At 47.5% G+C, this 25,962-nt stretch overlaps 1 protein-coding gene across 1 annotated transcript in view; it reads left to right on the top strand.

Annotated features, from left to right (window-relative positions):
- The window catches only part of fbxo3 (F-box protein 3), a 194,566-nt gene that overhangs the window by 128,584 nt on the left and 40,020 nt on the right, over window positions 1-25,962 (top strand). Inside the window, exons 6-7 of the mRNA XM_078221355.1 lie at window positions 2,739-2,784; window positions 4,958-5,042. Coding sequence (XP_078077481.1) covers window positions 2,739-2,784; window positions 4,958-5,042 — 131 coding nt within the window. The remainder of the gene's footprint in view (window positions 1-2,738; window positions 2,785-4,957; window positions 5,043-25,962) is intronic.

The raw sequence follows: 25,962 nt of genomic DNA, 5'->3' as shown, positions 1-25,962 counted from the left end.
GTGCTGTACTGTTCTATGTTCTATATCCAGAGTGACGTGTGTCTGCTTTGTGAGCTCAATGTCCCAGAGGGACATATGTCTGCTGTATAATTGCTCTGTGAGCTGTGACCAGTGTGACATGTGTCTGCTGTGTGAGCTCATTGTCCCGATTGACGTGTGTCTGCTGTTGAGCTTAGTGTCTGGAGTGATGTGAGTCTGTGTGTGAGCTCAGTATCCAATGTGACATGTGTCAAAGAACAAAGAACAGTACAGCACAGGAAACAGGCCCTTCGGCCCTCCAAGCCTGTGCCGCTCATTGGTCCAACTAGACCATTCGTTTGTATCCCTCCATTCCCAGACTGCTCATGTGACTATCCAGGTAAGTCTTAAACGATGCCAGCATGTCTGCCTCCACCACCCTACTTGGCAGCGCCACCACTCTGTGTAAAAAACGTCCCTCTGATATCTGAGTTATACCTCGTCCCTCTCACCTTGAGCCCGTGACCCCTCGTGATCGTCACCTCCGACCTGGGAAAAAGCTTCCCACTGTTCACCCTATCTATACCCTTCATAATTTTGTACACCTCTATTAGATCTCCCCTCATTCTCTGTCTTTCCCGGGAGAACAAGCCCAGTTTACCCAATCTCTCCTCATAACTAAGACCCTCCATACCAGGCAACATCCTGGTAAACCTTCTCTGCACTCTCTCTGAAGCCTCCACGTCCTTCTGGTAGTGCGGCGACCAGAACTGGACGCAGTACTCCAAATGTGGCCTAACCAGCGTTCTATACAGCCGCAACATCAGACTCCAGCTTTTATACTCTATACCCCGTCCTATAAAGGCAAGCATACCATATGCCTTCTTCACCACTTTCTCCACCTGTGCTGCCACCTTCAAGGATTTGTGGACTTGCACACCTAGGTCCCTCTGTGTTTCTATGCTCTTGATGGCTCTGCCATTTATTGTATAACTCCCCCCTACATTAGTTCTTCAAAATGCATCACTTCGCATTTATCTGGATTAAATTCCATCTGCCATTTCTCCGCCCAATTTTCCAGCCTATCTACATCCTGCTGTATTGTCCGACAATGTTCATCGCTCTCCGCAAGTCCAGCCATCTTCGTGTCATCTGCAAACTTGCTGATAACACCAGTTACACCTTCTTCCAAATCATTTATATATATCACAAATAGCAGAGGTCCCAGTACAGAGCCCTGCGGAACTGGTCACAGACCTCCTGTCGGAAAAAGACCCTTCGACTGTTACCCTCTGTCTCCTGTGGCCAAGCCAGTTTTCTACCCATCTAGCCACCTCTCCTTGTATCCCATGAGCTTTAACCTTCTTAACCAACCTGCCATGAGAGACTTTGTCAAATGCCTTACTGAAATCCATATTGACGACATCCACAGCCCTTCCTTCGTCAACCGTTTTTGTCACTTCCTCAAAAAACTCCACCAAATTTGTAAGGCACGACCTCCCTCTTACAAAACCATGCTGTCTGTCACTAATGAGATTGTTCCGTTCTAAATGCGCATACATCCTGTCTCTAAGAATCCTTTCCAACAACTTCCCCACCACGGACGTCAAGCTCACTGGCCTATAATTACCCGGGTTATCCCTGCTACCCTTCTTAAATAACGGTACCACATTCGCTATCCTCCAATCCTCAGGGACCTCACCTGTGTCCAATGAAGAGACAAAGATTTCCGTCAGTGTCTGCTGTGTGAGCTGCTTGTCCAGAGTGATGTGTGTTTGCTTTCTGAGCTCAATGTCTCAGAGGGACATATGTCTGCTGTATAATTGCTCTGTGAGCTGTGTCCAGTGTGACATGTGTCTGCTGTGTGAGCTCATTGTCCAGATTGACGTGTGACTGCTGTGTGAGCTCAGTATCCAATGTGACATGTGTCTGCTGTGTGAGCTCGGTGTCTTGAGTGAGATATGTCTGCTGTGTGAGCTCAGTGTTCAGGTGATGTGTGTCTGCTGTGTGAGCTGCGTGTCCAGAATGATGTGTATCTGCTGCGTGAGCAGTGTCCAGGGTGACGTGTTTCTGCTGTGTGAGCTCAATGTCCCAGAAAGATGTATGTCTGCTGTATAAATGCTGTGTGAGCTCAGTGTCCACAGAGATGTGTGTCTGCTGTGTGAGCTCGGTGTCTCGAGTGAGATATGTCTGCTGTGTGAGCTTAGTGTCCAGAGTGACGTGTGTCTGCTTTGTGAGCTCCGTATCTAGTGTGACGAGTGTCTGCTATGTAATTGCTGTGTGAGCTCAGTGTTCAGGTGACATGTGTCTGCAGTGTGATGTGTGTCTACTGTGTGAGCTCAGTGTCCAGTGTGAGATGTGTCTGCTTTGTGAGTGCAATGTCCCAGAGGGACAGGCGTCTGCTGTATAATTGCACTGTGAGCTCAATGTCCAGTGTGACATGTGATGCTGTGTGAGCTGTGTCCAGTGTGACGTGTGTCTACTGTGTGAGCTCAGTGTCCAGAATGATGTGTCTGCTGTTTGAGCTGCGTGTCCAGAGTGATGCGTGTCTGCTGTGTGAGCTGTGTGTCCAGAGTGATGTGTGTCTGCTGTGTGAGCTCAGTGTCCAGAATGACGTGCCTGCTGTGTGAGCTGCGTGTCCAGAGTGATGCGTGTCTGCTGTGTTGAGCTGTGTGTCCAGAGTGATGTGTGTCTGCTGTGTGAGCTCAGTGTCCAATGTGACATGTGTCTGCTGTGTGAGCTCCGTGTCCATAGTGACGTGTATCTACTTTTTCCTGCAGGATCACATGGCACCAGATCCCTCTGTGGCCGACATGTTTCTCACAGGTATTGAACTCCATATTTGCCTCTTCCCCTTGTGCTGTGGAAATGGGAGCAGTCTTCAGGCCAGTCCATCTCCATGTTTCATGTCCTCGTCTCCCTCGCAGGTTGATGGACTGCTTTCTCTGTGTGTTGTACAACATTCTGTATGCTGCAACAACTCAACTGGTCCATCAGTGTTTGTGGAAAGAGAAATGGAGATCACCTTACTCATCTTCAGAAGAGTAATCTTTGACTCAAAACGTTAACTCTCTTTTTCCACAGATGTGGCATGAGTGGTTGAGAATTTGTAGCACACACTGTTTTGGTGTGTTGTAATAGAATTATTGCCAATTTGACTGTTCTGTCTTCTCATGTCTTGTCTTGGGGATTAAAGCTGAGCTGTGCTCTGGATGTATCCAGTCTGCAGAATGCACTGACTGGTGAGCAGTATCAACACCGCATTCGATATCACAGACTTCAGCAGGTCAATGCTTCCAGTAATCTATCAGCCTCATAGAGTCATAGAATCATAGCGGTTTACAGCATGGAAACAGGCCCTTCGGCCCAACTTGTCCATGCCGCCCCTTTGTTTAACTGCTAAGCTAGTCCCAATTGCCCACGTTTGGCCCATATCCCTCGATACCCATCTTACCAATGTAACTGTCTAAACGATTATTAAAAGACAAAATTGTACCCACCTCTACTACTACCTCTGGCAGCTTGTTCCAGACACCACCCTCTGCGGAAAAAATTGCCCCTCTGGACCCTTTTGTATCTCTCCCCTTTCACCTTAAACCTATGACCTCTAGTTTTAGACTCCCCTACCTTTGGGCAAAGATATTGACTATTGAGCTGATCTATACCCCTCATTATTTTATAGACCTCTATAAGATCACCCCTAAGCCTCCTACGCTCCAGAGACAAAAGTCCCAACCTATCCAGCCTCTCCTTATAACTGAAACCATCAAGTCCCGGTAGCATCCTAGTAAATCTTTTCTGCACTCTTTCTAGTTTAATAGTATCCTTTCGATAATAGGGTGACCAGAACAGTACACAGTATTCCAAGGGTGGCCGTACCAATGTCTTGTCCAACTTCAACAAGACGTTCCAACTCCTATATTCAATGTTCTGACCAATGAAACCTAGCATGCCGAATGCCTTCCTCAACACGCTACACTTTCAAGGAGCTATGAACCTGTACCCCTAGATCTCTTTGTTCTATAATTCTCCCCAACGCCCTACCATTAACTGAGTAAGTCCTGCCCTGGTTCAATCGACCAAAATGCAACACCTCACATTTATCTAAATTAAACTCCATCTGCCATTCGTCAGCCCACTGGCCCAATTGATCAAGATCCCGTTGTAATCCATGATAACCACCTTCACTGTCCACTATGCCTCCAATCTTGGTGTCATCTGCAAACTTACTAACCTTGCCTATTAAATTCTCAGTTAAATCATTAATATAAATGACAAATAACAGTGGACCCAGCACCGATCGCTGAGGCACACCACTGGTCACAGGCCTCCACAACCACCCTCTGTTTCCTGTCCTCAAGCCAATTTTGTATCCATTTGGCTACCTCACCCTGGATCCAGTGAGATTTAACCTTATGCAACAACCTGCCATGCGGTACCTTGTCAAAGACCTTGCTAAAGTCCATGTAGGCAACATCAACTGCACTGCCCTCATCTACCTTCTTGGTTACCCCTTCAAAAAACTCAATCAAATTTGTGAGACATGATTTTCCACTCACAAAGCCATGCTTACTGTCCCTAATCAGTCCTTGCGTCTCTAAATGCCTGTAGATCCTGTCTCTCAAAATACCTTCTAACAACTTACCCACTACAGATGTGCGGCTCATTGGCCTGTCATTCCCAGGCTTTTTCCTGCAGTCCTTCTTAAACAAAGGCACAACATTTGCCACCCTCCAATCTTCAGGCACCTCACCTGTGACTATCGATGATTCGGCTAGGGGACCCGCAATTTCCTCCCTAGCCTCCCACAATGTCCTGGGATACACTTCATCAGTTCCCAGGGATTTCGCCACCTTATCCGCCTCTTAGGGCTTCCTGTTCTTTCTTTGTGTACTGAACTTCCAGCTTGGTTCTTCTGACATATCACTGTGATGAAGGTTTAGTGCTCACTGCAGTCGGTCAGGGAGTGAATGGCTAATTTAATTTATCCTGTTTCTAGGCTCCTCCTTTACAGAATGGTTCACCACATTTGTCTTCAATGTAACGTCAGGACATTATCCCATCATCCGAGACCAGATCTTCCGGTCAGTGGCCCCTATTTTACCATTTTGATTCTAAGTGCTGGGCAGACTTGAAACTGGGAGTGTTTCAGATCCAACTTTTAGGCCCGTTCTCAGGTGCCCCCATACGCAGATTCTGGATGTGGTGGTAAAGGGGGAAGTGCCGGTAAGGTTGGGCGTGCAGCCTATTAAGTCAATTTAAATGCATGCAAATGCGTTTAAATGGCAGTTGTGCCCATTTCGGGCGTGGTCCCGATCGTGGCCATTTTTGGGCTTTGGTAAAAGGGGAAACGGCATGGAGAGGGGCGCAGATTGCGCTACTCGCCTCACGCCCGACTTTACCAAGTTTATGCACCCAAAAACGGGTGCAACTTGATGGTAAAATCGGGCCCCATGTGTCTAATACACTGCATTGTCTGTCCGTGTGTTACTGCACATGTCCGTGTGTCACTGCACATGTCTGTGTTCCTGGGTGCGCTTGCCCATCTGTTTGCCTTGTATACTGCATTGTACATAAGTGGGTCTCTCTGTCCCAGCCCGAGGGACCCCTTGCCCTACCATCTCTCAGAAGGAGGCCATTCAACCCATTATGTCTGTGTTTTTCCCTTAGAGCCATAGCAATGCATTGCACCCGTAACCCTACACATTCTTCCTTTTGAGATAATAACCCAATTCCCTCTTGTTTGTCTCAGACCCTGTCAGCCTGTATGTGTATATGTGTCTGTCTTTGTGTCTGCCTGTGTGTGTGTTTCTTTGTATCTGCCTATGTGTATGTGTGTGTCTGCCTCAGTATCTGTTTTTGTTTATGTGTGTGTTTCTGTAAGTGTGTGTCTGGGTCTGCCTCTGTCCCTGCGAGTGTGTGCCTTGTCTTCCTCTTGTCCCACGTGTCTGCCTCTGTAGTCCTTTGAGTGTGTGTTTATGTCTGAGTCTGCCTGTGTGTTCCTGCAAGTGTGTCTGGGTCTGCCTCTGTTCCTGCAAGTGTGTCAGGGTCTGCCTGTGTGTTCCTGCAAGTGTGTCTGGGTCTGTCTGTGTGTTCCTGCAAGTGTGTCTGGGTCTGCCTCTGTTCCTGCAAGTGTGTCAGGGTCTGTCTGTGTGTTCCTGCAAGTGTGTCTGGGTCTGCCTCTGTTCCTGCAAGTGTGTCAGGGTCTGTCTGTGTGTTCCTGCAAGTGTGTCTGGGTCTGCCTCTGTTCCTGCAAGTGTGTCAGGGTCTGTCTGTGTGTTCCTGCAAGTGTGTCTGGGTCTGCCTCTGTTCCTGCAAGTGTGTCAGGGTCTGTCTGTGTGTTCCTGCAAGTGTGTCTGGGTCTGCCTCTGTTCCTGCAAGTGTGTCAGGGTCTGTCTGTGTGTTCCTGCAATTGTTTCTATGTTTGAGTCTGCCTCTGTGTTCCTGTGAACGTGCATCAATGTTTGTGTCTACCTGTGTGTTTGTGCATGTGACTGAGGCTGAAAGTATGTTCTTACGAGTGTGTGTCTGTGTCTGAGTCTGCCTGTGCATTCTTGCATGTGTGTCTGCCTCTGTGTTCCTGCAAGTGTCTGTGTCTGCATCTGCCTCTGTGCATCAGTGAGTGTGTCTCAGCATCTGCCTGTGTGTATCTGCGAACATGTAACTGTGTCTGAGTTTGCCTGTGTTCTTGCGAGTATGTCATCGAGTCAGAGTTATAGAGTCATAGAGGTTTACAGCATGGAAACAGGCCCTTCGGCTCAACTTGTCCATGCCGCCCTTTTTTTTTAAACCCGTAAGCTAATCCCAATTGCCCCCATTTGGCCCATATTCCTCTATACCCATCTTATCCATGTAACTGTCTAAATGCTTTTTAAAAGAAAAAATTGTACCCACCTCGACTACTACCTCTGGCTGCTTGTTCCAGACATTCACCACCCTCTGTGTGGAAAAATTGCCCCCCTGGACACTTTTGTATCTCTCCCCTCTCACCTTAAACCTATGCCCTCTAGTTTTAGACTCCCCTACCTTTGGGAAAATATATTGACTATGTAGCTGATCTGTGCCCCTCATTATTTTATAGACCTCTATAAAATCACCCCTCAGCCTCCTATGCTCCAGTCTAAAAAAAATCCCAGTCTATCCAGCCTCTCCGTATAATTCAAACCATCAAGTCCCGGTAGCATCCTAGTAAATCTTTTCTGCACTCTTTCTAGTTTAATAATATCCTTTCTATAATAGGGTGACCAGAACTGTACACAGTATTCCAAGTGTGGCCTTACCAATGTCTTGTACAACTTTAACAAGATGTCCTAACTCCTGTATTCAATGTTCTGACCGATGAAACCAAGCATGCTGAATGCCTCCTTCACCACTCTGTCCACCTGTGACTCCACTTTCAAGGAGCTATGAACATGAATATGCACAGTTTGGGCGGCACGGTAGCACGGTGTTAGCACTGCTGCTTCACAGCTCCAGGGACCTAGGTTCGATTCCCGGCTTGGGTCACTGTCTGTGTGGAGTTTGCACATTCTCCTCGTGTATGCGTGGGTTTCCTCCGAGTGCTCCGGTTTCCTCCCACAGTCCAAAGATGTGCGGGTTAGGTTGATTGGCCATGCTAAAAAAAAATTGCCCTTAGTGTCCTGAGATGTGTAGGTTAGAGGGATTAGAGGATGGATATGGGGGTAGGGCCCGGGTGGGATTGTGGTCGGTGCAGACTCGATGGGCCGAATGGCCTCTTTCTGTACTGGAGGGTTTCTATGATTTCTATGTACCCCTAGATCTCTTTGTTCTATAACTCTCCCCAACGCCCTACCATTAACTGAGTATATGTCTGTGTCTGCCTCTGTTCCTGCAATGTGTCTCTGTCTGAGTCCACTATGTTCCTGCAAGTGTTTCAGTTTACGAGTGTGTGTCTGTGTCTGCCTGTGTTCCTGCACATGCGCGTCTGTGTCTGCCTATGTGTTCCTGCACGTGTGTGTCTGTGTTGGAGTCTGCCTGTGTGTACCTGTGAGCATTTGTCTTTGCCTGAGTCTGCAGGTGTGTCCCTGCTCGTGTGTGTCTGTGTCTATGTCTGCTAGTGTGTGTTCCAGTGAGTTTGTGTCTTTGTCTGAGTCTGTCGGTGTATTTCTACGAATGTGTGTCCAAGTCTGCCTGTGTTCCTGCAAGTGTTTGCCTGAGTCTGCCTGTGTTCTCCTACGTGTGCGTGCGCGCGTGTGTAAATCTGCCTGTGTTCCTGCGAGTGTGTCTCGGTCTGCCTGTATTCCTGCAAGTGTGTCTGGGTCTGCCTGTGTGTTGCTCTGCCTGTCTTCCTGCAACTTATTTTGCTCTGCCTCTGTTCCTGCAACTGTGTGTCTGTGTCTGAGTCCACTGTGTTCCTGCGAGTGTGCCCCTGTCCGAATCTGCCTGTATTTCTGCGAATGTGTGTGTCTGCCTGTGTGTTCCTGTGCGTGTGTCTGTGTCTGCTTCTGTGTTCCTCAGAAGATGTCTGAGTCTGCCTGTGTGTATCTGCAGGTGCATACCTGTGTCTGAGTCTACCTGTGTGTTCCTGCAAGTTTGTGTCTGGGTCTGCCTGTGTGCAACTGCTGGCATGTGCCTGTATCTGAGTCTGCCAGTGTGTCCCTGCGAGTGTATGCCTGTGTCTGAGTCTGTGTGTGTGTGTATGTATGTGCAAGTGTGTGTCTTGGTCTACCTGTGTTCCTGTGCAAGTGTGTCTGGGTCTACCTGTGTCTGTATCTGCTTTTGCGTTCCTGTGAATGTATGTCTGAGTCTAGGTCTGCCTATGTGTTCCTGCAAGTATGTGTCTTCGTCTGCCCATGTTCTTGCGAGTGTCTGTCTGTGTCTGAATCTATCTGTGTTACTGCAAGTATGTGTCTGTGTCTAAGTCTGCCTGTGTTTCTGCAAGTGTGTCTTGGTCTGCTTGTGTGTGCCTGCGAGCTTGTGTTTTCGTCTGACTGTGTGTTCCCGCAGCTGTGTGTCTGAGTCTGCCTGTGTGTTCCTCCGAATGTATGCCTGTCCCTGCCTTTATGTTCCTGCAAGCGTGTGTGTGTCTGAGTTTGCCTTTATGTTCTTCTGAGTGCGTGTCTCTGCCTGTATTTCTGCAAGTGTGCGTCTGTGTCTGAGTCTGCCTATGTGTATCTGCGAGTGTGTCTTCTGTCTGTGTTCCTGCAAATGTGTCTGAGTCTGCGTGTGTGTGTCTGCAGGTATGTGTCTGCGTCTGAGTTTCCTGTGTGTTCCTGCGAGTGTGTGTCTGAGTCTGCCAGTGTGTTCCTGCGAGTTTGTGCTTGTGTTCCTGCAATTGTGTGTCTGTCGACCTGTATATTCCTGATCTTGGTTGTCTGAGTTTGCCTGTGTTCCTGTGGGTGTGTGTCTGAGTCTGCCTGTGTGTTCCTATGAGTGTGTGGCTCTGCCTCTGTTCCTGCGAGTGTGTGTCTTTGTCTGAGTCCACTGTGTTCCTGCAAGTGTGTCCCTTTCTGAATCTGCCTGTGTTTCTGTGTGTGTGTGTGTGTTGGGGCCTGCCTGTGTGTTCATGTGAGTGTGTCAAAGTGTGCCTTTATGTTCCTGCGAGTGTATGTCTGTGGCTGAAACTGCCCATGTATCTCTGTGGGCGTGAGCATGTGCCTGTGTCTGCCTCTCTGTTCCTGCGAGTATGTGCCTGTGTCTCAGTCTGCCTGTATGTTCGTGCGTGTATGTCTCTGTCTGCTTCCATGTTGCTGCGGGTGTGTCTGTGTCAGTCTGCCTGTGTGTCCCTGTGATTCTATGCCTGTGTCTGCTTTTGTGTTCCTGAAAGTGTATAAGCATGGAAACATAAAATGTACGATCATGGCTGATCATCCAACTCAATAGCCTGAACCTGCATTTGCCCCATAACCTTTGATCCCATTTGCCCCAAATGCTATATCCAGACACCTCTTGATTACATTTAAACAGAGTATGACCAAAACAAAAGCTAAAGCTAACAGACTCAAACTGGTAGCTGGAGTGAAACTACTCCGCCCAAGTTCGAGTTGAGCTAATTCTTTTCACTGGGCAATACAATCCAAAGACTGGTTAATAATGTATTTCTATTATTTTCTTGCTTCTCCCTGAGTGCATCTACGCATCAAAAACTCAACAGCGTAGCAAGTTCCACAGTTAACCAGTTGTCTATTATAATTCTCAATGTTGAACCTCGTAGTTGCATCAACTGTTACTTCATACGTCAGCCTGTGTCTGAGTCTGCCTGTGTTTATCTGCGAATGTGTGTCTGAGACTGCCTGTGTGTGCCTCTGTGTTCCTGCGAGTGTATGCCTGTGTCTGAGTCTGCCTATGTGTTCTTGCAAGTGTGTGTCTTAGTCTGCCTGTGTTCCTGTGGGAAGGAGGGAGTTAGGAGGGCAAAAAGGGGTCACAAAATGTCCTTGGCAGGCAGGACTATGGAGAATCCCAAGGCATTTTAGACATATATTAGGAATAAAAGGGTAGCTAGAGAAAGAGTTGGTCCACTCAAGGACAAAGGAGGGAAATTATGCGTAGAACCAAAGGAAATGGAAGAGATCCTTAATGAGTACTTTGCATCGGTATTCACAAAGGAGAGGGACACATTGATGGTGTCTCGGAGGGGTATGTAAACCCTCTAGAGCAATTCGTCATTACGAGGAAGGAAGTGTTCGGTGTATTAAAAAGCATTAAGGTAGACAAACCCCCATGGCCAGGTGACATCTATCCCAGATTAATGAGGGAGACGAGAGGAAATTGCTGAGCCTCTAACAGAAATCTTTGTTTCCTCATTGGCCACAGATGAGGTCCCAGAGGATTGAAGGATAGCCAATGTTGTCCCATTATTTAAGAAGAGTAGCAAGGATAACCCGGATAATTATAGGCCAGTGAGCTTGACGTCAGTGATAGTGAAATTGATGGAGAAGATTCTTAGGGATAGGATCTATACACATTTGGAAATGAATGGTCGTCTGAGTGACAGACAGCATGGAATTGTACAAGGAAGGTCATGCCTCATTAATTTGATTGAATTTTTTGAGTAGGTGACAAAAATGATTGAAGAGGGAAGTGCTGTGGATGCTGTCTACCTTTAGTAAAGCATTTGACAAGGTCCCTCATGGCAGGCTGGTGCAAAAGGTTAAATCACATGGGACCAAGGGTGAACTAGCTAGATGGATTCAGAACTGGCTTGGCCATAGAAGAAAGAGGGTAGAAGTGGAAGGATGTTTTTCTGAATGGAGGTCTGTAACTAGTGGTAATCCGCAGGGATCAGTGCTGGGATCTCTGTTGTTTGTAATATATATAAATGACTTGGAAGAAAACGTAGCTGGTCTGATTACCACGTTTGCGGGTGATACTAAGATTGCTGGAGTTGCGGATAGTGATGAAGATTGTCAGAGAATACAGCAGGATATAGGCTGGAAAATTGGGCAGAGAAATGGCAGATGGAATTTCATTTGGACAAATACGAGGTGATGCATTTGAATAGATCCAATTCAGGTGAGAGATGTATATAACTGGCAGAACCATCAGGAGCATAGACACAGAGAGATCTGGGAGTACAGGTCCACAGATCCTTAAAAGTGGCAGCACAGGTGGAAAAGATGGTGAAGAAACTGTAAGGCATGCTTGCCTTCATCGGCCGGTGCATCGAGTATAAAAGTTGTCAAATTATGTTAGTTATATGAAATGTTAGTTCGGCCACATTTGGAATACTGTGTCCAATTTTGGTTGCCACATTACCAGAAGGACGTGGAGGCTTTGGAGGAGTACAGAAAAGGTTTACCAGGATGTTGTCTGGAGGGTATTAGCTATGATGAAAGATTGAATAAACTGGGATTGTTCTCCCTAGAAAGACGGTGGCTGATATAAGTTTATAAAATTATGAGGGGCATGGATAAGGTGAACAGTTGGAGGCTTTTTCCCAGGGCAGAAATGACAATTATAAGGAGGCACAAGATCAAGGTAAGGGGGGGGAAAGGTTCAGTGGAGATGTGGGGTGAAGTCTTTCACACAGAGGGTGGTGGGGGCCTAGAATACACTGCAAAGTGAGGTGCTTGAGGCAGACACGTTCACGACATTTAAGACTTATCTGGATAGACATGTGAACAGGCGGGGAATAGAGGGATACAAGCGGTTGGTTTAGATGGGACAGTGTCATCAGCGCAGGCTTGATGGGCTGAAAGCCCTGGTCCTGTGCTGTACTTTTCTTTGTTCTTTGGGCATGTGTCTTCGTCTGCTTGTGTGCTCCTGCGAGTTTGCACCTATGTCTGCTTCTTGTTCCTGCGAGTGTATGCCTGTGTCTGAGTCTGTGTGTGTTCCTGCAAGTGTATGTCCATGTCCGCCTCTGTTCCTGCGAGTGTGTGTCTCTGTCTGAGTCTGCTGTATTTCTGAATCTGCCTGTGTACTGTGATTGTGTGTCTGAGTCTGCCTGTGTTCCTGCAAGTGTGTCTGTGTCTGAATCTGCCTGTGTTGCTGCGAGTGTGTCTGCTGTGTGTTCCTGCGCGTGTGTGCCTGTGGCTGAGTCTGCGAGTGTGTGTCTGTGTATATCTGCAGGCATGTGTCTATCACTGAATCTGCCAGTGTTCTTGCAAGTGTGTCTGAATTTGCCTGTGTTACTACAAGTGTATGTCTGTGTTTGAGTATGCCTGTATGTATCTGCGAGTGTGTGTCTGAGTCTGCCTGTGTATATCTGCAGGCATGTGTCTGTGTATGTTACTGTCTTCCTGCTGGTGTGTGTCTGTGTCAGCCAGTGTGTTCCTGTGAGTATGTGTCTGTGTACCTGCGAGCATTTGTCTTAGTCTGTCTGTGTGCTCCTGCGAGTGTGTCTGTGTCCTCGTGCATTCCTGTGAATGTGTCTGAGTCTGCCTGTGTGTTTCTGTGTCTGAGTCCACCTGTGTATACCTGCGGGTGTGTGCCTGAGCCTGTGTGTGTTCCTGCGAGTGTATGCCTGTGTCTGAGTGTGCCCATGTGATCTTGCGAGTCTATGTCTGTGTTCCTGCAATTGTGTCCGTGTCTGCCTGTGTGTTCCTGCGAGAGTGTCAGAACCAGCCTTTGTGTTGTGTGTCTGTGTCTGCATGTGTTCTTGAGTGTGTGTCTGCCTGCATGTGTTCCTGTGAGTATGTCTGTGTCTGCCTGTGTATTCCTGCGCGTGTGTCTCTTTCTACTTCTGTTTTACTGCAAGTGTGTGTCTGAGTCTGCCAGAGTGTATCTGCGATTGTTTAGTCATAGAGGTTTACAGCATGGAAACAGGCCCTTCGGCTCAACTTGTCCATGCCACACCTTTTTTTAACCCTTAAGCTTGTCCCAATTGCCCGCGTTTGGCCCATATCCCTCTATACCCATCTTACCCATGTAACTGTCTAAACGCTTTTTAAGACAAAATTGAACCCGCCTCGACTGCTACCTCTGGCAGCCTGTTCCAGACACTCATCACCCTCTGTGTGAAAAAATTGCCCCTCTGGACTCTTTTGTATCTCTCCCCTCTCACCTTAAACCTATGCCCTCTACTTTTAGACTCCTCTACCTTTGGGGGAAAAATGTTGACTATCTAGCTGATCTATGCCCCTCATTATTTTATAGACCTCAAGAAGATCATCCCTCAGTCTCCTACGCTCCAGAGAAAAAAGTCGCAGTCTATCCAGCCTCTCCTGATAAGCATCAAGTCCCGGTAGCATCCTAATAAATCTTTTCTGCACTCTTTCTAGTTTAATAATATCCTTTCTATAATAGGGTGACCAGAACTGTACACAGTATTCCTAGTGTGGCCTTACCAATGTCTTGTACAACCTCAACAAGACGTCCCTGTGTTCAATGTTCTGATGTGGAGATGTCGGCGTTGGACTGGGGTAAACACAGTAAGACGTTTAACAACACCAGGTTAAAGTCCAACAGGTTTATTTGGTAGCAAAAGCCACAAGCTTTCGGAGCCTTAAGCCCCTTCTTCAGGTGAGTCTGATTTTTTCATTCATTTTTTCACTCACCTGAAGAAGGGGCTTAAGGCTCCGAAAGCTTGTGGCTTTTGCTACCAAATAAACCTGTTGGACTTTAACCTGGTGTTGTTAAACTTCTTTCAATGTTCTGATCAATGAAACCAAGCACGCCAAATGCCTTCTTCACCACTCTGTCCACCCGTGACTCCACTTTCAAGGAGGTATGAACCTGTACCCCGAGCTCTCTTTGTTCTATAACTCTCCCCAATGCCCTACCATTAACTGGATAAGTCCTGCCCTGGTTCGATCAACCAAAATTCATCACCTTGCATTTATCTAAATTGAACTCCATCTGCTATTCGTCAGCCCACTAGTCCAATTGATCAAGATCCCGTTGCAATCCGAGATAACCTTCTTCACTGTCTACTATGTCACCAATCTTGGTGCCATCTGCAAACTTACTAACCTTGCCTCCTATATTCTCATCCAAATCATTAATATAAATGACAAATAACAGTGGACCCAGCACCGATCCCTGAGGCACACCACTGGTCACAGGCCACCAGTTTGAAAAACAACCCTCCACAACCACAACTCTGTCTTCTGTCATCAAGCCAATTTTGTATCCATTTGATTACCTCACCCTGGATCCTGCGAGATTTAACCTTGTGCGGCACCTTGGCCTTTTGGCTAAGATGCAAATGAGATCAAGCCTTGGCGAAGGAGCTATGTCTACTCCAATCTGCCATGTAGATCATGTAGATCAAGCCCAAGACAGGAGGTGAGAGCCCTGTCTTGTCAGCTTGGGTCGGGAATGTCTCAACTTGTTGAGACTCTGAATTGGACTTGATTTGATTGAATTGGAATAAAAACAAAAAAAAACAACCAACCATGTGATACCTTGTCAAAGGCCTTGCTAAAGTCCATGTAGACAGCATCAACTGCACTGCCCTCATCTAGCTTCTTGGTTACCCCTTCAAAAAACTCAATCAAATTTGTGAGACATGATTTTCCACTCACAAAGCCATGCTGACTGTCCTAATCAGTCCTTGTGTCTCTAAATGCCTGCAGAAGCTGTCTTTCAAAATACCTTCCAACAACTTACCCACCACAGATGTGAGGCTCACTGACCAGTAGTTCCCAGGCTTTTCCCTGCAGCCCTTCTTAAACAAGGCACAACATTTGCCACCCTCCAATCTTCAGGCACCTCACCTGTATTGATGATTATGATATCCCTGCTGGGGGACCCGCAATTTCCTCCCTAGCTCCCACAGTGTCCTGGGATACACTTCATCAGGTCCCGGGGATTTATCTACCTTGATGCGCATTAAGATTTCCAGCACCACCACCTCTGTAATATGTACACTCCTCAAGACATCAGTATTTATTTCCCCAAGTTCCCTAACATCCGTACTTTTCTCAATAGTGAATACAGATGAGAAATAATCATTTAGGATCTCACCCATCTCTTGTGGATCCGCACATAGATGATCTTGTTGATCCTTAAGAGGTCCTACTCTCTCCCTAGTTACTCTTTTGCCCTTTTAAGTAGAACATAGAACATAGAACATTACAGCGCAGAACAGGCCCTTCGGCCCACGATGTTGCACCGACCAGTTAAAAAAAAACTGTGACCCTCCAACCTAAACCAATTTCTTTTCGTCCATGAACCTATCTACGGATCTCTTAAACGCCCCCAAACTAGGCGCATTTACAACTGGTGCTGGCAGGGCATTCCAATCCCTCACCACCCTCTGGGTAAAGAACCTACCCCTGACATCGGTTCTATAACTACCCCCCCTCAATTTAAAGCCATGCCCCCTCGTGCTGGATTTCTCCATCAGAGGAAAAAGGCTATCACTATCCACCCTATCTAAACCTCTAATCATCTTATATGTTTCAATAAGATCCCCTCTTAGCCGCCGCCTTTCCAGCGAAAACAATCCCAAATCCCTCAGCCTCTCCTCATAGGATCTCCCCTCCATACCAGGCAACATCCTGGTAAACCTCCTCTGCACCCTCTCCAAAGCCTCCACATCCTTCCTGTAATGTGGGGACCAGAACTGCACACAGTACTCCAAGTGCGGCCGCACCAGAGTTGTGTACAGTTGCAACATAACGCTACGACTCCTAAATTCAATCCCCCTACCAATAAACGCCAAGACACCATATGCCTTCTTAACAACCTTATCTACTTGATTCCCAACTTTCAGGGATCTATGCACACATACACCTAGATCCCTCTGCTCCTCCACACTATTCAAAGTCCTCCCGTTAGCCCTATACTCAACACATCTGTTATTCCTACCAAAGTGAATTACCTCACACTTCTCCGCATTAAACTCCATCCGCCACCTCTCGGCCCAACTTTGCAACCTGTCTAAGTCTTCCTGCAAACTACGACACCCTTCCTCACTGTCTACCACACCACCGACTTTGGTGTCATCAGCAAATTTGCTAATCCACCCAACTATACCCTCATCCAGATCATTAATAAATATTACAAACAGCAGTGGCCCCAAAACAGATCCCTGAGGTACACCACTTGTAACCGCACTCCATGATGAATATTTACTATCAACCACCACCCTCTGTTTCCTATCCGCTAGCCAATTCCTGATCCAATTTCCTAGATCACCCCCAATCCCATACATCTGCATTTTCTGCAGAAGCCTACCATGGTGAACCTTATCAAACGCCTTACTAAAATCCATATATACCACGTCCACTGCCTTGCCCCCATCCACCTCCTTGGTCACTTTCTCAAAAAACTCAATAAGGTTAGTAAGGCACGACCTACCTGCCACAAAACCATGCTGACTATCACCTATCAATTCATTACTCTCCAAATAACTATAAATCCTATCCCTTATAATTTTTTCCAACATCTTGCCGACAACAGAAGTGAGACTCACCGGTCTATAATTCCCGGGGAAGTCTCTGTTCCCCTTCTTAAACAATGGGACAACATTCGCTAACCTCCAATCTTCTGGTACTATACCAGAGGCCAACGACGACCTGAAGATCAGTATTCGTAAAGCTCTTTGGATTCTCATTTGCCTTATCTGCCAAAACAATCTCGTGTCCCCTCCTGATTTCTCTCTTACTTCTACTCCTACAGCCTCTATACTTTTCAAGGGATCCACTTGATCCCAGCTGCCTATGCATGTCATATGCCTCCTCCTCCTTCTTCTTGACCAGGGCCTCAATATCCCAAGTCATCCAGGGTTTTTCTACTTCTACCAGCCTTGCCCTTCAATCTAAGAGGAATGTGCTTACCCTGAACTCTGCTTAACACACTTTTGAAAACTTCCCACTTCCCTTTGCCTTTCCACAAACTCCCCCAATTAACTTTTGAAAGTTCCTGCCTGATACCATCAAAATTGGCCTTGCCTCAGTTTAGAATTTTAACTTTTGGGCCAGACCTATCATTCTCCATAGCTTTCTTAAAACTAATGGAACTATGGTCACTGGTCCCAAAGTGATCCTCTTTAACACTTCTGTCACCTGCCCTTCTTTATTTCCCAAGAGGAGGTCAAGTTTTGCCCTCTCCCCAGTCGGGACATCCTTCTGAAATTCCTCCTGAATACACTCAACAAATTTCTCTCCATCTAAACCTCCAATACTATGGCTGTCACAGTCAATGTTGGGAAAGTTAAAATCCCCTACTATTACCACTCTAGTTTTCTTGGAGCTATCTGTAATCTCCGTTCATATTTGCTCCTCAATTTCTCGCCGACTATTTGGGGGCCTATAGTTCAACCCCATCAAAGTGATTTCCCCCTTATTTCTCAGTTCAATCCATATAGACTCAGTGGCCGAACCCTCAGGTATATCGCCTCTCAGCACTGCTGCGATGTTTTCCTTAATCAAAAGTGCAACTTCCCCTCCTCTCTTACCTCCTGTTCTATCTTTCCCCTGTACCCTAGAACATTGCAGCTGTATCCTAGAACATTGAGCTGCCAGTCCTGTCCTTCCCTTAGCCATGTTTCAGTAATTGCTATAATATCCCAGTCCCATGTACCATCCATGCCCTGAGTTCATCTGCCTTGCCCGTCAGGCTTCTTCTATTGAAATAGATGCAGTTTAATCTGGACTTCCCTTGCTCTCTGTCTTGCTTTTGCCTGACCTGTCTAGCACTAGGATTACTGACACTGCCTCAACTATTTAATGTGCTCTCTTTAATTTCTGTGCTGTCCTCAGCCTTCTTGTCTGTCTCCCTACTCCTTTGGGTCCGACGCCTCTGCCAAACTAGTTTAAACCCTCCTGAGTGACTCTAGCAAATCTCCCCACCAGGATATTAGTCCCCCTCCAGTGTAACCCGTCCCCTCTTGAACAGGTCAGCCCTTCCCCAGAAGAGATCCTAATGATCCAAAAATCAAAATCCCTGCACCAGCTCCCAAGCCACACATTCAACTGCCTAGTCTTCCTATTCCTACTCTCACCAGCACGTGGCACCGGTAGTAGTCCAGAAATTACTACCTTCGAGGTCCTGCCTTCTGCCTAACTCTCTGTATTCACACTTCAGGACCTCATCCCTTTTCCTACCTATGTCGTTGGTACCAATACGTTACAACGACTTCTGGCTGCTCACCCTCCCCCTTAAGAATATCCTGCAACCGCTCAGAGACGTCCTTGACTCTGGCATCAGGAAGGCAACACATCATCCAAGAGTCTCGATTGCGGCCACAGAAACGCCTGTCTGTGCCTTTAACCAGCAAGTCCCCTACTGTTCGCTTGCTATTTGCCTGACCCTGCTCTACAGCAGAACCAGGTTTGGTGCCACAGGCCTGGCTGCTTCTGGTATCTTCTGCTGACAGGCTATCCCCCTCAACAGTATCCAAAACGGTATACCTGTTTGAAAGGGGAATAGTCACTTGAGCCTCCTGCACTACCTGCCTGCCTGCCTCTCCTGGCGGTCACCCATCTACCTGACCAAACCTGTGGTGTAACAACCTCCCTGTAACTATTGTCTATCTCACACTCTGCCCCCTGTATGCTCCGCAGTGTGTCCATCTGCTGCTCCAACCGAACAATGCAGTCTGTGAGGAGCTGCAACTGAAACACTTCCTGCAGACCAAGTTGGCAGGGAGACTAGATTCTAGTGGCAGTGCCTGTGCCTATGCAAATCTTACCTGAAACAGCCAATCAGTGTCGCCGCTCTGCTGCCCTCACCTGAACACTTGCCATCACACGAAGACGGAGAGTGTCTTCCGGAGGACCACCATCTGGTGGCTGTGCCTGTGCAAATCTTACCTGAAACAGCCAATCAACGTCACCGCTCTGCTGCCCTCACCTGCATGCTTGCTGTCACACGAAGATGGAGGGTGTCTTTCGGAGGTCCACCATCTGGCGGCAGTGCCTGCCCCTATGCCAATCTTTCCTGGAACAGCCAATCAACGTCGCCTCACCTGGACACTTGCTGTCACACGAAGATGGAGGATGGTGATGGCTAGCACGAGGGGACATAGCTTTAAATTGAGGGGTGATAGATATAGGACAGATGTCAGAGGTAGGTTCTTTACTCAGAGAGTAGTAAGGGCGTGGAATGCCCTGCCTGCAACAGTAGTGGACTCGCCAACATTAAGGGCATTTAAATGGTCATTGAATAAACATATGGATGATATTGGAATAGTGTAGGTTAGATGGGCTTTAGATTGGTTTCACTGGTCAGCGCAACATCGAGGGCCGAAGGGCCTGTACTGCACTGTAATGTTCTATGTTCTATGATGTCTTCCGAAGGTCTACCTTCTGGTGGCAGTGCCTGCGCCTATGCAAATCTTACCTGAAACAGCCTATCAGCATCGCCGCTCTGCTGCCCTCACCTGTCAGTGTCTGCGTCTGCCAGTGTTCCTGCAAGTGTGTCTGGGTCTGCCTGTGTGTTCCACTGAGTGTGTGCTTGTGTCGATGTCTGCCTGTGTGTTCCTGCGTGTCTGACTCCGTGTTCCCGCAAATATGTATTTGAGTTTACCTGTGTGTTGCTGCGAGTGTATGCCTGTGTCTGCATCTGTGTTGCTGCGAGTGTATGCCTGTGTCTGAGTCTGCCTGTGTGTTCCTGCAAGTGTGTCTGGGTCTGCCTGTGTGTTCCTGCCCATATGTCTGTGTCTGCTTCTGTGTTCCTGTGAGTGTGTGTCTGTGTCTTCCTGCAAGTGTATGCCTGTGTTTGACTCTGCATGTGTGTTCCTGGAGTGTGTCTTCATATTATTGTGTTGTCACAAATGTGGCTGTGTCTGTCTTTGTGATCTTGCGAGTCTGTGTCCGTCTGTGTATTCCTGCTAGTGTGTCTGAGTCTACCTGTGTGTTCCTGCAAATGTGTGTCTGTATCCACCTTCCTGCAAATGTGTGTCTGAATCTGCTGTATTCCTGCGAGTGTTTCCGAATCTGCCTATGTTCCTGTGATTGTCTGAATATGCATGTGAGTTCTTGCGAGCGCGAGTCTGTGTGTTCCGGTGAGTGTGTGTGTGAGTCTGCCTGTGTGGCCCTGCAAGTGTGTGTGTCGGAGTTTCCCTGTATGTTCCTGTAAATTTGTGTCTGTGTCTGCTTGTGTGTTCCTGCAAGTATGTGTCTACGTCTGCCTGTGTTCCTGTGAATATGTATGCGTCCGGCTGTGTTTTTCTGCGTGTGGGTATCTGGTCTGCCTTGTGTGCTCCTGTGAGTCTGTGTCTGCCTGTGTGTTCCTGTGCGTGCATGTATCTGCCTGTGTTCCTGTGAGTGTGTACCTGTATCCGAGTCTGCTGTGTTCTTAACCAATGTGTCTGAGTCTAAATCTACCTGTGTTCTTGCGAATGTGTCTGACTCTACCTGTGTTATTGCAGGTGTGTGTCTGTGTCTCAGTCTGCCTGTGCGTATCTGAGAGTGTTTGGCTATGTTTGAGACTGACTGTGTTCCTGCGATTGTGTCTGGGTCTGTGTGTTCCTGCAAGTGTGTCTTTGTTTGACTTCGTGTTCCTGCGAATGCGTCCGAGTCTGTCTGTGTGTATCGGCGAGTCTGTGCCTGTCTCGGCCTCTGTTCCGATGTATGCCTGTGTCTTAGTCTGCCTGTGTGTCCCTGTGAGTCTGTGTCCATGTCCATCACTGTTCTTGCGAGTGTGTGTCCCTGTCTGAGCCCACTGTGTTCCTGTGAGTGTTTCTGAATCTGCCTGTGTTCCTGTCATTGTGAATCTGAATCTGCATGTGTGTTGCTGTGAGTATGTGCCTGCATGTGTTCCTGTGAATACAAAGAACAGTACAGCACAGGAACAACCCGTTCGGCCCTCCAAGCCTGTGCCGATCACGTTTACCTATCTAAACTAACTGCTTATATCCCTCTATTCCCCATTTGTTCATATGCCTATCAAGATAAGTCTTAAATGTCGCTAACGTATCTGCCTCAAGCACCTCACTTGGCAGTGCATTCCAGGCCCCCACCACCACCACCCTCTGTGTAAGAAAACCTCCCCCCTCACATCTCCACTCAACCTCTCTCTCTCTCTCCCCCCCTTTACCTTGAACTTGTGCCCCCTTGTCATTGTCATTTCCGCCCTGGGAAAACGTTTCCAACTGTTCACCCTATCTATACCTCTCATAATTTTATAAACTTATATCAGGTCGCCCCTCAGCCTCCATCTCTCCAGGGAGAACAATCCCAGTTTATTCAATCTTTCATCATAGCTAATATCCTCCATACCAAGCAACATCCTGATGAACCTTTTCTGCACGCTCTCCAAAGCACCCATGTCCTTCTGGTAATGTAGCCACCAGAATTGGACACAGTATTCCAAATGTGGCCTAACCAACGTTTTATAAACTAACATAACTTTTATTGGATGGATTCCTGATCGGTAAGGGAATTAAGGGTTATGGGGATCAGGCGGGTAAGTGGTACTGATCCACGTCAGATCAGCCATGATCTTATTGAATGGCGGGGCAGGCTCGAGGGGCTAGATGGCCTACTCCTGCTCCTATTTCTTATGTTCTTATGTTCTTATACCCAATGCCCCACGTGATGAAGGCAAGCATGCCACATGCTTTCTTCATTACCTTTTCCACCTGTGCTGCCACTTTTAAGGATCTGTGGACCTGTACTCCCAGATCCCTCTGTGTATCTATGCTCCTGATGGTTCGACAATTTATTTTATAACTCCCACCTGAATTGGACCTACCAAAATGCATCACCTCGCATTTGTCCGGATTGAATTCCATCTGCCATTTTTCCACCCAGTTTTCCAGTCTATCTATATCTTGCTGTATTCTGTAACAATCTTCATCACTATTTGAGGTGCTGTGTAAAGTTGTCATTCCTGAGCACCATGCCTAACCTCTGACCTTAGCAGGGGGAAGTGGGAGTTTGAACTATGGACACTGCTCCCTGGGGTCGGTGCAGAGCAGACATCGTGACTGGTTGAGCCAGTGAACACTTTTTTTCTGAAATGTGCAACTTGAGCAGAAACACTGGAGAGAGGCAGAGCTATTTCCGATTAATTCCCCAGGTCTGTTCAATAACATTTTCAAAAATGCGGAACAGAACAACTCACCAACCTTGCAGCAACACACGCACAGCCGTGACTCTTGTACAGGTTAGAAATACTTCACCTCCTTTTGCAGTTTACCATATTCGGGTCCCGTGTCACTCGACAGAATTTGCCTGTTGGCCACCTCCTCCCACCCCCACCCTGGGCAGGTGGGTTCCGCACTGCACTGTGCACTGATAAACTCCAGGGAGGGGGAAGGGTGCGAGGAATCCCTCGGGAGGCTGATGCTGAATGGAAACGGTGGAACTATCCAGTGCCAATCTTCCCGAAACTCAGGTGACAGTCGAAACGATGGGTGGCACAGTGGTTAGCACTGCTGCTTTACAGCACCAGGGACCCGGGTTCGATTCCCGGCTTGGGTGACTGTGTGGAGTCTGCACGTTCCCCCGTGTCTGTGTGGGTTTCCTCTGGATGCTTCAGTTTCCTCCCACAGTCCGAAAGACGTGTTGGTTAGGTGGATTGGCCATGCTAAATTGCCCTTTAGTGTCAGGGGGATTAGCGGGGAAAATACATGGGGTTATGGGAATAGGGCCTGGGTGGTTGGTGCAGACTTGATGGGCCGAATGGCCTCCTTCCGCACTGTAGGGATTCTGTGAAACACTTCTTTTATTCTCTGAAACTATCCGCAACTCCGCCAATCTTAGTATCATGTGTGTCTGAGTCTACCCGTGTGTCTGTGTCTGAGTCTGTCTGACGTGTGTCTATTTTTGCATGTGTGTTTCTGCGAGTCTGTGACTATGTTTGCCTTTGTGTTCAAAGACCAAAGAAAATTACAGCACAGGAACTGGCCCTTCGGCCCTCCAAGCCTGCACCAACCATGCTGCCCAACTGAACTAAAACCCCTTACCCCTCCTGGGACCATATCCCTCAATTCCCTTCCTATTCGTGCATTTGTCAAGATGCCCCTTAAAAGTCACTATCATATCTACTTCCACTACCTCCCCCGGCAGCGAGTTCCAGGCACCCACCACCTGCTGTGTAAAAAAACTTGCCTCATACATCTCCTCGCACCATAAACCTATGCCCCCTAGTAATTGACTCTTCCACCCTGGGAAAAAGCTTCTGACTATCCACTCTTCCATGCCCCTCATAATCTTGTAGACTTCTATCAAGTCGCCCCTCAATATCCGTCGTTCCAGAGAGAAACCAAGTTTCTCCAACCTCTCTTCACAGCTATACCATACCAGACCGAATCCTGGTAAATGTTTTCTGTACCCACTCCAAAGCCTCCACATCCTTCTGGTAGTGTGGCGACCAGAATTGAACACTATATTCCAAGTGCGGCCTAACTACGGTTCTATAAAGCTGCAACATGACTTGCCAATTTTTAAACTCAATGTCCCAGTCAATGAAGGCAAGCGTGCCATATGCTTCTTGACTACCTTCTCCACCTTCTTTGACTCTTTCAATGACCTGTGTACCTGTACACCCAGACCCCTCTGCCTATCGATACTCTTAAGGGTTTTGCCATTTACTGTATATATCCCATTTGTATTAGACCTTCTAAAATGCATTCCCTCACATTTGTCCAGATTAAACTCCATCTGCCATCTCTCCACCCAAGTCTCCAACTGATCTACATCCTGCTGTATCCTCTGATGGTCCTCATCGCTATCTGCAATTCCACCAACCTTTGTGTCGTCCGCTAACTTACCAATCAAACCAGTTACATTTTCCTCCAAAGATTTATCTCAAGGGCCCAGCAATTTCCTCTCTTGCCTCTCTCAGTATTCTGGGGTATATTCCATCAGGCCCTGGGGACTTGTCTACCTTAATGTTTTTCAAGAACCCCAATACCACCACCTTTTTAATCTCGACATGACCCAAACTATAGATACCTTTCCCCAGACTCATCATCCACCAAGTCCTTCTCTTTGGTGAACACTAACGCGCCCATTTGCTCTGGCTTCATGCATAGATTCCCTCCCATGTCCTTGAGTGGGCCAACCCTCTTCCTGGCTACCCTCTTGTTTTTTATATATGTATAAAAAGCCTTGGGATTTTCCTTAATCCTGCTGGCCAATGACTTTTCGTGACCCCTTTCAGCCCTCTTTACTCCTTGTTTAAGTTTCTTTTTACTTTCCTTGTCAGTTCCAGTGAGTGTATGCCTGTATCTGAATCTGCCTGTGTGATCCTGCAAGTGTGTGTCTTCCTCTGACTGTGTTCCCACGAATGTGTGTCTGTACCCGTCTCTGTATTCCTGCGAGTGTGTCTGAGTCTGCCTGTATGTTCCTGCAAGTGTTTCTCTTTGTCCGCCTCTGTTCCTGCTAGTGTGAGTCTCTGTCTGAGTCCACTGTGTTTCTGCGAGTGTTTCTGAATCTGCCTGTGTTCCTGTGATTGTGTGTCAGAGTCTACCTGTGTGTTCTTGCGAGTGTGTGTCTGTGTCCGCCTCTGTGTTCCGGTGAGTGTGTGTCAGAGTCTGCCCGTAAAGTAAAGTAAAATTTATTTATTAGTCACACGTAAGGCTCACATTAACACTGCAATGAAGTTACTGTGAAATTCTCCTAGTCGCCATACACCGGCGCCTGTTTGGGGCAATGCACCTAAGCAGCACGTCTTTCAGATTGTCCGATCCTGCCTGTGGGTGTCTGAGTCTGCCTGTGAGTTTGTGTCTGAGTCTGCCTGTGTTTTCCTGCGAGTCTGTGTCTGAGTCAGCCTGTGTGTACCTGAGGGTGTGTTTATGGCTGAGTCTTCTCTGTGTCCCTGCATGTCTGTGTCTGAGCCTGCCTATGTGTATCTGCGGAGGTGCGGCTGTGCCTGCGAATCTGTGCCTGTGTCTGAGTCTGCCTGTGTGTTCATGCCAGTGTATCTGTGGCTGCCTATGTGTTCCTGCGAGTGCATGTCTCTGCCTGTGTTCCTGCGAGCGTGTGTCTGAGTCCTCTGTGTTCTTCCCAGTGTGTCTGAATCTACCTGTGTTACTGCAAGTGTGTGTCTGTGTCTCAGTCTGCCTGTGTGTATCTGAGAGTGTGTGTCTCTGTTTGAGCCTGTCTGTGTTCCTGCAGGCGTGTCTGGGTCTGCCTGTGTGTTCCTCAAGTGTGTGTCTGCGTCTGCCTATATGTATAAATAAGTATGTGTCTGAGTCTGCTTGTGTGATTCTGCGAGTGTATGTCTTCCTCTGTCTGTGTTCCTGTGAATGTGTGTCTGTGTGCCTCTCTGTATTCCTGTGAATGTGTCTGAGGCTGCCTGTGTGGTCCTGCAAGTGTGTGTCTATGTCGGAGTCTGCCTGTATGTTTCTGTGAGTTTGTGTCTGTCATCTGTGTGTTCCTGCAAATCTGTGTCTACGTCTGCCTGTGTATATCAGCGACTCTGTGTTCCTGCGAATGGGTGTCTGAGTCTGCTTGTGTTCCTGTGAATGTGTGTCTAGTCTGCCTGTGTGTTCCTGCGAGTCTCCATTACCCAGGGAGGAAGTGTTAGGTTTTTTAGGTAACATTAAAGCTGACAAATCCCCAAGGCCTGATGGCATCTATCCTAGACTGCTCAGGGAGACAAGAGATGTAATTGCTGGGCCTCTGACGGAAATCTTTGTCTCTTCATTGGACACAGGTGAGGTCCCTGAGGATTGGAGGATAGTGAATGTGGTACCGTTATTTA

The sequence above is a fragment of the Mustelus asterias genome, chromosome 9, assembly GCF_964213995.1.
Source record: "Mustelus asterias chromosome 9, sMusAst1.hap1.1, whole genome shotgun sequence".
In the NCBI taxonomy this organism is placed as follows: domain Eukaryota; kingdom Metazoa; phylum Chordata; class Chondrichthyes; order Carcharhiniformes; family Triakidae; genus Mustelus; species Mustelus asterias.
Note: the sequence above shows the minus strand (reverse complement) of the source record. Positions and strands in the feature narration are given on the sequence as shown.